The sequence below is a fragment of the Bubalus bubalis genome, chromosome 1 (genome assembly GCF_019923935.1).
Source record: "Bubalus bubalis isolate 160015118507 breed Murrah chromosome 1, NDDB_SH_1, whole genome shotgun sequence".
NCBI classification, from domain to species: domain Eukaryota; kingdom Metazoa; phylum Chordata; class Mammalia; order Artiodactyla; family Bovidae; genus Bubalus; species Bubalus bubalis.
The window spans coordinates 63,801,226-63,815,465 of NC_059157.1; the positions used below are offsets into that span (position 1 = coordinate 63,801,226).

At 36.3% G+C, this 14,240-nt stretch overlaps 1 protein-coding gene across 1 annotated transcript in view; it reads left to right on the forward strand.

Moving 5' to 3' along the window:
* TMPRSS15 (transmembrane serine protease 15) overlaps positions 1-14,240 on the forward strand; it is a 144,192-nt gene that overhangs the window by 36,052 nt on the left and 93,900 nt on the right. The window contains exon 8 of the mRNA XM_044939908.2: positions 9,034-9,140. Within this exon, the coding sequence (XP_044795843.2) occupies positions 9,034-9,140 (107 nt within the window). The remainder of the gene's footprint in view (positions 1-9,033; positions 9,141-14,240) is intronic.

Sequence of the window (14,240 nt, forward strand, 5' to 3'; positions counted from 1 at the left end):
TATTTCTATGGTCTGTTCTTTTTACTTCCTTTCAATCACTTAATTTTTAAAACTATTTTAAGAAATCCACCATTTATTAGGGATGATTTTTAAAACCTACAAAATCTAAAATATTACTTTAAGTAAATACTGTACTGCATCATAAAATTATTATTTAAAAGTATATAAATTTTCTCAGTGTATTTTCTTCTCCAAACTGATTATTACATTAGATGGTGGTTTGTTTTTCCTAATGGTGATCAAATAGGGTATAAAAGCAATAATGTTTCTTACAATCTTGGAGACCCAGTAGCCAGTAGAGATATGGTTATGATACAGTTAAGCTATATTTTGGAATTATATTAAGGCCCAGAGTAGCAGAGTGTCAGTGATGAAGAATGTGAGTGCTGAAGACAGTCTGTGTGGCTTCAAACCTGGCCTCCTCACATTCAACATCTACGATCTCAGGCAAATGACTAAATCTCTTAGACTCAAAATTTCTGCATCTATAGAGGTCAGGGCGTCTAACTACAGGGGTCAAAGTCATCATGAAATGTAAAACACTTAGTGCTCTATTAGGTGCTCAGTAAAAGTGGGCTCTAAGAAGAGTAGCTATTGATACAAAAATGTAAAATATAAAAATGACATTTATTTTTTTTCTTTTTTTCTTTTTTTTAAATTTTATTTTATTTTTAAACTTTACAATATTGTATTGGTTTTGCCAAATATCAAAATGAATCTGCCACAAGTATACATTTAGAAAAGTACCCTTTCCCTTAAAAAATTCATAAGGTAGCCATGGCTAAAATTACCAATTAATCTCACCTTTATAAATGCCTGTGTTTTATTGCAAGTGAGATGAGTTTTCTGAATCAGAAGTAGAACACAGCATGCGCTCATTACTCTCCTCCACCTTTAGTTATCTATTTTGAAAAAAATGAAGGGCTTCTGAACACGAAGTTTCTTAGGGAGCTTTTCTTGATCCCTTAGTTTCAAGGCTTAAAAACTACATCAATTGTTGAAAAAAAGAATCACTATTTTCTTGCCTGGAGACACCAAAACTTTCATTAAAAAAAACAGAAATCATCCTGAGGGGGCTGCTTATTTCTTCTTCCTCTGTCTTCTTCTTTGATGTTGGATTCCCTAAAGGTCTCAGTTGCCAGCTCACTTCCCCCAGTCCCTGAAGAGGCCTTTAGTTGGTGGAATTCTTCTAAACAGCTGCACCATCTGCTTTGTTCTTCTCTCAGTCTGGGCTGGGAAGAGCTCATGCTCCTCATATTGATCTCCTCTTACCTCTGTCAACCTCCTGTGGACATCTGAGGGTAGCCCATGAGCGCAGCATCCTCTGTATCTGCCCATCTTCCTCCAATGGCCCTCACACCTGGAGCATATAAAAATACACATCCCCTAATCCACTCCAGAACCACTGAATCTGATATCCACAGTTGAAGTCCACATGTCAGTATTTAAAAAAATAAGCAACCTGCCAGTGCTCTACCCTCACTTTCTAAGCAATAACACTGGTCAGATCCAAAAACCTAGATTTCTATTTAGATGTCTTTTAATCCTGCACTACTGGTCACGGCCATTTCAGTGTTGTCAACCCTACTCCTTGAAGACTAAACCCTAGTCCTGCCTCCAGCCCATCATCAGGAGTCTTATACAATGAGGTAGTGCTCCAACTTGACATTTTCCTACCATGAAATTCAGAGTTTCAAAATTAACTATATTTGTGTTTTTTTTTACTTTCAAATAATAGATTTTATTTTATTAATTTTATTTTTATTATATTTTTAATTTAATTTTATTTTTTACACTGATTAAGACTTTAGTACAATCCTAAATAGAATTGATAATATCAAACTTTTATTTTATTGCTGATGTTATTAAGGGTTAAAAGTGTGTTGGTCTTAATTTTTTTTCTTTTAATTTTTAATTTTTTTCCTTTATCATTATTTTATTTGTGATGAATGTCCCCAGTTTCTCAATTGACTGAGTATTACTGATAACTTACCAAAAATCTGAACTTGCCAGGCCCCTGGCCAGGAATCCTGGTTCAGTCAGTAGCCTCCACAGTCAGGCTCTGAAGTCAAGAGTCTTTTCAGTTTCCTTGTCTTTGGAGATTAGCCATCTCCCTTTTTTCAGCCCTTTCAGTATTTAGCCAGCTTCAACATTATCACCCATGCTTTGCTCTGCTGTTCAGCTTCCTCTTTTGTGAAGAGTTCAGAGGAACATTGTTCCTCCAAAACACTAAAGAATTATTCACATTTCTGATCTCACACTTCAGTGAAACAATGTAATTATAAACAGACATTGCCCTAGATACATTTCCTCAATCTGAAAATTAAAATTTGAACACTTTCCCCACAGAGCATTCAACATAATGTAGATCAGCCATTGGCAGTTTGATTATTGTGATCATCATAACAACTGAACCATTCAACCAAATCAAGAGTTTAGAGATCAAATATATAGCAACTGATCCAAATTTTATTCAAGACTTAGCAAAAAGGATGTATATAAAGGGTGTTCCCAACTTTTAACCTGCCATGAATAAATCACACCATAGGAAATTTTCATACACATGAGAAAGGAAATGTTCTATAGTCAGGAATGATTCACCTTTGTTCCCACACAGATGTATCAATTTAACAATGAAGTGAAATGAATGAAAATTCCAGAATTCAGTTTAGAAGTTGCATACCCTGGGTGAGTGCAAAGCCAAGAACAGCTGCAAGAAATGAGCAAGAAGATTAAATTCATTTTAACCTCCATCAGCACTCCCCCCAACACAGCACAGTCCAACACAGGTCTTAACTCGCTACTTCTTCCTTGAAAGGAAAGAGAAGGGTGGAACATGCATTCAGTGTCCCAGCTTTTCCAAGAGTTTCCAAAGGAACTAGTTTCTGTTCTCATGTGTATAACTAATGGACCTGGCATTGTTTGAATGCCTGAGAGATACTTAAAACAAATAGGAGTGGGTGTAGCTTGCTATGATCAGCAGGACTTGATACCATTAGGAAAAGGTGAACAAATCAAGGCTTCTCCCTAAAGGTGAAAAGAAAGAAGTGCCGGAAGTTCCCAACATTCTAGCTATTTCAGCAACTTCCCCAGCAACTGGTGTGTACCTTACATGAATGGGAAGCTGATGAACCAGCACAATTTGCATGACCTGGTGGCTGCACAGAATAAGGGAGAGTGGGGTGACATGCTGTGGTAGGAAGAGAAAACATGCAGCCCACATTATAGACACCAGAGAGAGTAAGAAACAGAAACTACCAAAGAAGAAACCTGCCAGCCTCTTGCTGTTGTTCTTCAGTCGCTCAGTCGTGTCTGACTCTTTGTGACCCCAGGGACTGCAGCACCCCAGGCTTCCCTGTCCATCACCATCTCCTGGAGCTTGCTCAGACTAATGCATGTGAGTCAGTGATACCATCCAATCATCTCATCCTCTGTCATCCCCTTCTCCTCCTGCCTTCAATCTTTCCCAGCATCAGGACCTTTTCCAATGAGTCGGCTTTCTGCACCAAGTGGCCAAAATATTGGAGCTTCAGCTTCAGCATCAGTCCTTCCAATGAGTACTAAGGGTTGATTTCCTTTAGGATTGACTGGCTTGATCTCCTTGCAGTCCAAGGGACTCACAAGAATCTTCTCCAACAACACAGTTTTAAAGTATCAATTCTTTAGCATTCAGCCTTCTTTAGGGTCCAACTCTCACATCTGTACAAGACCACCTGGAAAACCATAGCTTTGACTATACAGACCTCTGTTGGCAGAGTCATGCTCTGCTTTCTAATACACTGTATAGGATTGTCATAGCTTTTCTTCCAAGGAGTAAGAGTCTTTTAATTTCTTGACTGCGGTCACTGTCTGCAGTTATTTTGGAGCCCAAGAAAATAAAGTCTGTCACTGTTTCCATTGTTTCCCCATCTATTTGCCATGAATTGATGGGATCAGATGCCTTGATCTTAACTTTTTGAATGTTGGGTTTTAAGAGTTTTAAGCCAGCTTTTTCACTCTCCTCTTTCACCTTCATCAAGAGGTTCTTTAGTTTCTCTTTGTTTTCTGCCATAAGGGTCATGCCATCTCTATATATGAGGTTATTGATATTTCTCCCAGCAGTCTTGATTCCAGCTTGTGCTTTATCCAGCCCAGCATTTCACGTGATGTACTCTGCATATAAGTTAAATAAACAGGGTGACAATATACAGACTTGACACACTCCTTTCCCAATTTGAAACCAGTCTGTTGTTCCATGTTCAGTTCTAAGACCTACATAGGGGTTACTCAGGAGGCAGGTAAGGTGGTCTGGTATTGCCATCTCTAAGAATTTTCCACAGTTTGTTGTGAGCCATACAGACAAAGGCTTAGCATAGTCAATGAAGCAGAAGTAGATGTGTTTTTTTTGGAATTCTCTTGTGTTTTCTGTGATCCAACAGATGTTGACAATTTGATCTCTGGTTTCTTTACCTTTTCTAAATCCAGTTTGTATATCTGGAAGTTCTCGGTTCACTTACTGTTGAAGCCTGCCTTGGCGGATTTTGAGCATGACCTTGCTAGCATGTGAAATGAGTGCAGTTGTGTAGTGGTTTGAGTATTATTTGGCATTGCCCTTCTTTGGTATTGTGAGCCTCTAATTGCTTTGGAATAGTCAACGGATCTCAGAAAATCAAAAAGGAAATTAGAAAATATCTTGAAGCAAATGAAAACAAGCAAAAAAAAACAAAAAAAAAAAAAAAAAAAAAAAACACCTTATTGGAATAGAGAAAAAGCAGTGCGAAGTGGGATAACCTAGAAGAAAGGGATAAATTCCTAGAACCATATGATCTATTCAGATTGAATTATAAAGAAATACAAAGATCTCGGTAGACCAATTACTATTAAGAAAATTGAGCCAGTAACCAAAGACCACCCAACAAAATACCGCGACACAGTGGTTTTACTGGTGAATTCTACCAAATATTTAAAGATGAATTCATACTAATCTTTCTCAAATTCTTCCATAACTTAAAAAATAAGAGTATTTACTCTGGTACCAAAGCCATAGAAAGTCACCTGAAGAAAAGAAAACTCCAGTCCAAGACCCCTGACAAATATTAACATAAATTCACAAATCCTTTAGCAAAATACTAGCAAACCACATGCAATGGCAAATTAAAAGAATCATACACCATGACCAAGTGAGGTTCATCTCTGGAATGCAAGGATGTTTCAATATATAAAAATCTGTCCATTGATATACAATTATTAACAGATTGAAAGATAAAAATCACATATATACTCAATAGATGCAGATAAAGCGCTTGACAAAGTCAATAGTCTTTCATGATAAAAAAATAAACATGCAATAACTAGGAATAGAAGAAAATTACCTAAATAGAACAAAGGCCTTATAAGGAAAGGCTCAGACTGATATCATATTCAGTTCAGTTCAGTTCACTTCAGTCACTTAGTTGTGTCCGACTCTTTGCGACCCCATGAATCGCAGCATGCTAGGCCTCCCTGTCTATCACCAACTCCTGGAGTTCACTCAAACTCACGTCCATCGAGTCGGAGATGCCATCCAGCCATCTCATCCTCTGTCGTCCCCTTCTCCTCTTGCCCCCAATCCCTCTCAGCATCAGAGTCTTTTCTAATGAGTCAACTCTTTGCATGAGGTGGCCAAAGTACTGGAGTTTCAGCTTTAGCATCATTACTTCCAAAGAACACCCAAGACTGATCTCCTTTAGAATGGACTGACTGGATCTCCTTGCAGTCCAAGGGACTCTCAAGAGTCTTCTCCAACACCACAGTTCAAAAGCATCAATTCTTCGGTGCTCAACTTTCTTCACAGTCCAACTCTCACATCCATACATGACCACTGGAAAAACCATAGCCTTGACTAAACGGACCTTTGCTGGCAAAGTAATGTCTCTGCTTTTGAATATGCTATCTAGGTTGGTCATAACTTTCCTTCCAAGGAATAAGCATCTTTTGATTTCCTGGCTGATATCACCATCTGCAGTGATTTTGGAGCCCAAAAAATAAAGTCTGACACTGTTTCCACTGTTTCCCCATCTATTTGCCATGAAGTGATGGGACCAGATGCCATGATCTTCGTTTTCTGAATGTTGAGCTTTAAGCCAACTTTTCACTCTCCACTTTCACTTTCATCAAGAGGCTTTTGAGTTCCTCTTCACTTTCTGCCATAAGGATGGTGTCATCTGCATATCTGAGGTTATTGATATTTCTCCCAGCAATCTTGATTCCAGCTTGTGCTTCTTCCAGCCCAGCATTTCTCATGATGTACTCTGCATATAAGTTAAATAAGCAGGGTGACAGTATACAGCCTTGACATACTCCTTTTCCTATTTGGAACCAGTCTGTTGTTCCATGTCCAATTCTAACTGTTGCTTCCTGACCTGCATATAGGTTTCTCAAGAGGCATACTAACTGATGAAAAAGTAAAGACTTTTCCTCTAAGATCAGGAATAAAACAAGGATGCCCCCTCTCACCACTTTTATTTAACATAGTACTGGAAGTTCTAGGCAGAACAATTAAGCAAGAAAAAAAAATGCAGTGTATCCAAATAAGAAAGGAAGATGTAAAAATATCTGCTCGCAGAGGACAAGATCTTATATATAGAAAACCATAAATTTCACCAAAAAAGAGAAAAAATATTGAGTAATAAAATAATTAAGAAAAGTTACAGGATACAAAAATTCACATAGAAAGATCACTTGTGTTTCTACACACTAATCATGCAAAAAGGAAATCAAGAAAATAATCCCATTTACAATAGCAGTGAAAAGAATAAAGTATAATACTCACAAATAAACTTAGTCAAGGAGGTAGAAGTTCTAAACAGTGAAAATAATTAAACATGGCTTACGGAATTTAAAGACAAATGGAAAGGCATGTCACATTCATGAATTGGAAGCTAATGTCATTAAAATATAGTAACATAATATAATAATGTCCATACTACTGAATGGAGAAGGCAATGGCACCCCCACTCCAGTACTCTTGCCTGGAAAATCCCATGGACGGAGGAGCCTGGTAGGCTGCAGTCCATGGGGTCTCTGGGAGTCAGACACGACTGAGCGACTTCACTTTCACTTTTCACTTTCATGCATTGGAGAAGGAAATGGCAACCCACTCCAGTGTTCTTGCCTGGAGAATCCCAGGGATGGGGGAGTCTGGTGGGCTGCAGTCTATGAGGTCACACAGAGTTGGATACGACTGAAGCGACTTAGCAGCAGCAGCAGCAACTACTTTGAAAATGATCTACAAGTTTATCACAATCCCTATCAAAGTCCCAATGACTTTAAAAAAAAACTTGGAAAAAAGAACCCTAAAATTCACATTGAATCACGAAGGACCCAAAATAGCTAAAACAATTTTGAGAAAGAGAACAAAGTCTCACATCTTGATTTCAAACTATATTACAAAGCTATGGTAATCAGTACATACGCTGCTGCTAAGTCAGTTCAGTCGTGTCTGACTCTGTACAACCCCATAGATGGCAGCTCACCAGGCTCCCCTGTCCCTGGGATTCTCCAAGCAAGAACACTGGAGTAGGTTGCCATTTCCTTCTCCAGTAAGTATAGTTCCAGCATAAAAATAGACATATAGACCAATGGAGAAGAACAGAGAGGACAGAAATAGCCCACACATATATGATCAAATCATCTTTAACAAGGATGGAAAAACCACACGATGGGGAAACAGCTTTCTCTTCAACAAATGGTGTTGGTAAAACAAGATATTCTAATGCAGAACAAAATTTGCCTTTATCGTACACCATACACAAAACCAACTCAAAATTAATTAAAGGTTTAAATGTAAGACCTGAAATTATGAATCTCATAGAAGAAAATATGTAAGAAAAACTTCTTAGCTTTGGTCTTCACAATGATTTCCTGAATTTGTAAACAAAAGCACAGGCAACAAAAGCAAAAATCAACAAATGGCAGTACATCTCATTAAAAACCTTCCGTACAGTAAAAGAACCAGTAACATGAAAAGGCAACCTAAGGAATGTAAGAAAATATTTGCAAACCATTTTCTAATAAGGAGTTAATATCCAAAATATATAAGGAACTCCTTCAAAGGCTCAATAGCAAAATAAACTAAATAAACATTGGGCAAAAGTCTCAATAGATATTTCTTTTTTAAAAAAGACATACGAATGGCCAACAGGCATTGCTCAACCTCGATAATCATAATGGAAATGCAAATCAAAATAATAATGGTCATTATAAAAAAATCAGAACATTATAAATATTGGTGAGGATGTGGAAAAACTGGAACACTTGTGTGCTGTTAATTGGAATGTAAAATAGTATAGTCATTATAGAAAGCAGTATGAAATTTCCCTAAAGACATAAAAATAGAATGACTATATGATCTAGCAATCTGATTTGAGTATTTATTCAAAAGAATTGAAATCAAGATCTCTAAAAGATACACACTCCCATGTTCATTATAGCATTATTCACAAAAGCCAAGAGGTAGATACAGCCTAAATTAGAAACAGCCTAAACAGCCTAAAACATTTATTACTAGCCTAAATTTTTATTGACACTAGCCTCAATTTTTAAAGAAACTATGGTTTCACTATATACACAGTGGAATATTATTCAGTCATTAAAAGAGGGAAATCCTATCTTTACAGGAGAAGAAAAACCTGTGATAACATGGTTGCACCTTAAGGACATTATACTAAGTGAAATAAACCAGTTACAGGAGGACAAATCTTGCATGATTTCACTTACATGAAGTATCTAAAGCATTCAAAATCATAGAGACAAAAAGTAGAACAATGCAAACAGTGGGGAGTTACTGATTAATGGATGCAGAGTTTCAGTCATGCAAATTAAGAGTTCCAGAGAGCTGAAGTACAATATTGTGTTACAAATACCATTCTTTACATTTAAATATTTGGTGAGTGTCCATCACAAGTTATATATTTTTATTACAATTGGAATAATACATTCAAATTTGAGAATGCATTGAGTTGTGCCAACTGTTAAATGTGTAATAATCTATTTATTTTTTTGCTTTTAATTTAGTGTAAACCAAGGACTTTCCATTCAACTGAACTTCGATTATTTTAATACATATTATGCAGATGTATTAAATATTTATGAAGGAATGGGTTCAAGCAAGATTTTAAGAGGTAAGTTAAAGCAAATATACAGTCCATTATCAAAATGAAAATATGTACAAAATTTATGGAGTAGATTGTGCTTTCGCTTTGATTTTGAGCTGAATATGAATTTGTACTTTGTTTCTAAAAGGAAAAACTGATCTTCATTATAAAAATTAATAATTTAGTGCTCTGTGTAATCAATCTTCTTAGTAATAAAAGAGATATTGTTTCACATGATCCTCTTCATGTGGAATTTTACTCTACCCCGTGTTACTTCTCATTAAGCAAAATTCAAACAAACCCTAAAAATGACTTTTTCTTCAACATCTGATTTTCTCTTTTTAATATGCACTCTGGTTCTCAGGCTCTTTCAGGACTATTACCAGTAAAATGGATAACACAATGACTAGATCAAGATGTAAGCGCTTTAAATGGATGGTGTGGGTGGTATTGTGCAACCATTTGTCATTGTGGACATAGACATCAGTGGGAGCTGAGAAAAGGCAGGGAAAGCACTAATAATATATGTGTGGCTACCCAAATTTATACCATCTGGTCCCCAAATGCATAGACCTATTCATGGTAGCCAGAAAAATGGGAGTGAAAATAAAATAGGTATGAAGAAGGAAATAAAATAAGGATGAATGTGGCAGTGAAATCCAGGGAATAACTAGTTTTGCTCACACTATTGAGAAATAATCAAGTGCAGAGCTAAGATGAGGTTACAAGTGGTATCTCATATTAAAGTTTAAGTAATAGCTACATATATTCATGAATGCCAAGTCATTTCAGTCGTGTCTGACTCTTTTCGATCCTATGGACTATAGCCCGCCAGGCTTCTCTGTCCGTGGAATTCTCCAGGCAAGAATGCTGGAGTGGGTTGCCATGCCCTCCTCCAGGGGATCTTCCTGACTCAGGGATTGGGTCTGTGTTTCCTGCAGCTCCTGCATTACAGGTGGATTCTTTACCACTGAGCCACCAGTATAGCTGAGCTGTGTATATATATATAATTTTGGATTTTAAATTGCAACTATGAGTAATGAAAAGTAGATCCTATCTAACACATGCTTTGATTGACTTATTGATCTGAGAAATATTTGAGCATATGATAATAACACATACCTTTTTATTGGGTGCTTTCAATATGGAACTCAACATACTGAGTGCTCTTTGTGGATACCTTATTTAACATTTTTAATAAATCTGCAAAATATGCATTACATGAGAGGAAAGTGATGTCCAAGAAGTTAAATGATGACAAGTCCACAAAGGTAGTTAGTGTTGGAGATAGAAATCAGACCCAAACACTCTCGACTTCAAACACAATGTATTAATTTATTGTGCTTTAAAAGCTCCAAGTACAAATATAATAATGAGTGTACATAAAACAGATGAACTCATGGTAAGTCACATTTGGCTTAAATAAATGGGCCAGTCATTTCATAATCTACTTATTTCTGTAGTTGATAAATCAGGTTCATTCAAATTATGTCAACATAAATATTTACATAGCTGGATAAATAAGCCAGCTCGTATAAATTTCTCCAAGGGCTAATGTGATGTTAATAATAAAATTTAGCATGCTTTGATCACTTGAAATATTCAAAGTAGTATAATCATTACCTTAACTCAAAAAAATGCTCCTGTGAACCATATTATGTAGGTGCTGTTACAATCTTTATTTTATGGATGATAAAAACTAAATTCATAGAGGTTAACTGGCCAAAAGTGGTAGGTGAAATTACCCTCATGCTCTCTTCTCTTCAGCTACAATTTGCCTGAATGCTATTTTTACTTATTTTCACATGCTTAGATCATCAGAAATATATAACAAAATCTTTGAGTCATTAGATATAGTGATATGAATAATGCATAAATAATTATCACAAATATCCAATAAGAAAACTAAATATACAAATAGAAAATAGAAAAAAAATTAATTTAAATTATAATAAATAGGTAGTTGTTTAGTTTTTAGGGTCTTTTTGAAATATGAAAATATTTCAAAGTTTTTTTAATTAAATATATTAATTTAACTTGAAAAAATATGAGAAATGGTATTGTTATTATAAATACATTTTACATTTTAAAATAATACCTTGTTGAAGATAGGTAAAACTATATTACCTCTAGATTCTAGCACATGCCTGATATATTGTAAAAACTTTGTATTTTTTTATTTAAATTAAAATCTACAGGTTGATATGGTATATAGTAGTTAATCAATGGACATCAATAACATTTCTTACAGTTTTAAAGGTATTTTGTTTTTTAAATATGCTGATACTTTTATCTATTTTCTAAATATTTCAGTAAGTTTCTTTCTGTGAGAGATATGTACAAATTCATTTTATTAAATTACAATTCAGAATAAAGATAATTACCTTTATAACATGGAAATAAACAGATATTTAATTAAATCAATGAAAATAAGATTATATAATGAAATTATAAGAAAATACAAGTTTCCAGCACCATAAAATAGCTATTACATACTTGATTCGGAATATGTCAATATAAACAAATTTTAAAGGCATTTTTCAGTCATTTTTATATAAAGTCATGATGTAAAAGTTCTCTTGTGGAAAGTTTCAGAGGATGATGGGCATTTCATAAAGACAGACAGTATAGAGAGCAGTAGGAAGTATTTGGAAATACTTATTTCCAAGTAAGTATGGGAATCAGGGTAAATTAGAATAAATTAACAGGATAGTTAAAAAATGTTTTCTTTATGTTGTAGTTATAAAGCTACAATATTAAATTCATTAGTGTTAATTGTTATCAGTGCTGGGTATTGAAATGGTTCAGTTCAGTTCATTCGCTCAGTCATGTCCGACTCTGCAACCCCCTGGACTGCAGCATGTCAGGCCTCACTGTCTATCACCAACTCCTAGAGTTTACTCAAACTCATGTCCATTGAGTCGGTGATGCCATACAACCATCTCATTCTCTGTCTCCCCCTTCTCCTCCCACCTTAAATCTTTCCCAGCATCAAGATCTTTTGCAATGAGTCAGTCATTTGCATCAGGTGGCCAAAGTATTGGAGTTTCAACTTCAACATTAGTCCTTCCAATGAACACTCAGGACAGATCTCCTTTAGGATGGACTCGTTGCATCTTCTTACAGACCAAGGGACTCGCGAGTCTTCTCCAACACCACAGTTCAAAAGCATCAATTCTTCAGTGCTCAGCTTTCTTCACAGTTCAACTCTCACATCCATACATGACTACTGGAAAAACCATAGCCTCGACTAGATGGACCTTTGTTGGCAAAGTAATGCCTCTGCTTTTTAATATGCTGTCTAGGTTGGTCATAATTTTCTGTCCAAGGAGAAAGCATTTTTTAATTTCATGGCTGCAGTCACCATCTGCAGTGATTTTGGAGCCCCAGGAAATAAAGTCTGCCACTGTTTCCACTGTTTCCCCATTTTTGCCATGAAGTGATGCGACCAGATGCCAAGATCTTAGTTTTCTGAATGTTGAACTTTAAGCCAACTTTTTTACTCTCCTCTTCCACTTTCATCAAGAGGCTCTTTATTTCCTCTTCGCTTTCTGTCATAAGGATGGTGTCATCTGCATATCTGAGATTTTTTATATTTCTCCCGGCAATCTTGATTCCAGTTTATGCTTCATCCAGTCCAGGGTTTTTCATGAGGTACTCTGCATATGAGTTAAATAAGCAGGGTGACAATATATAGCCTTGAAGTACTCCTTTTCCTATTTGGAACCAGTCTGTTGTTCCATGTCCAGTTCTAACTGTTGCTCTCTGATCTGTATACAAATTTCTCAAGAGGCAGGTGAGGCAGTCTGGTATTCCCATATCTTTCAGAATTTTCCACAGTTTGTTGTGATCCACACAAAGTCTTTGACATAGTCAATAAAGCAGAAATAGATGATTTTTTTTCTGCAACTCACTTGCTTTTTCAATACTCCAGCAAATGTTGGCACTTTGATCTCTGGTTCTTCTGTCTTTTCTAAAACCAGCTTGAACATCTGGAAACTCACAGTTCACATATTGTTGAAGCCTGGGATGGAGAATTTTGAGCATTACTTTACTAGCGTGTGAGATGAGTGCGGCAATTGTGTGGTAGTTTGAGCATTCTTTGGCATTGCCTTTCTTTGGGATTGGACTGAAAAATGAAACTTTCCAGTCCTGTGGCCACTGCTGAGTTTTCCAAATTTGCTGGCATATTGAGTGCAGCACTTTCACAGCATCATCTTTCAGGATTTGAAATAGCTCAACTGGAATTCCATCACCTCCACTAGCTTTGTTTGTAGTGATACTTCCTAAGGCCCACTTGACTTCACTTTCCAGGATGTCTGGCTCTAGGTGAGGGATCATACCATCATGATCATCTGGGTTGTGAAGATCTTTTTTGTACAGTTCTTCTGTGTATTCTTGCCACCTCTTCTTAATATCTTCTGCTTCTGTTAGGTAGATACCATTTCTGTCCTTTATTGAGCCCATCTTTGCATGAAATGTTCTTTTGGTATCTCTAATTTTCCTGAAGAAATCTCTAGTCTTTCCCATTCTATTGTTTTCTTCTCTTTCTTTGACTGATCATCGATGAAGGCTTTCTTATCTCTCCTTGCTATTCTTTCAAACTCTGCATTCAAATGGGTGTATCTTTCCTTTTCTCCTTTGCTTTTCACATCTCTTCTTTTTACAGCTATTAGTAAGACCTCCTCAGACAGCCATTTTGCATTTTTCGTTTCTTTTTCTTGGGGATGGTCTTGATCACTGCCTCCTGTACAGTGTCACGAACCTCCATCCATAGTTCATCTGGCACTCTATCAGACCTAGTCCCTTAAATCTATTTCCCACTTCCATGGTATAATCATAAGGGATTTGATTTAGGTCATATCTGAATGGTCTAGTGGTTTTCCCTACTTTCTTCAATTTAAGTCTGAATTTGGCAATAAGGAGTTCATGATCTGAGCCACAGTCAGCTGCCGATCTTGTTTTTGCTGACTGTATAGAGCTTCTACATTTTGGCTGCAAAGAATATAATCAATCTGATTTCAGTGTTGACCATCTGGTAATGTCCTTGTGTAGAGTCTTCTCTTGTGTTGTTGCAAGGTGGTGTTTGCTATGATCAGTGCATTCTCTTAGCAAAACTCTATTAAC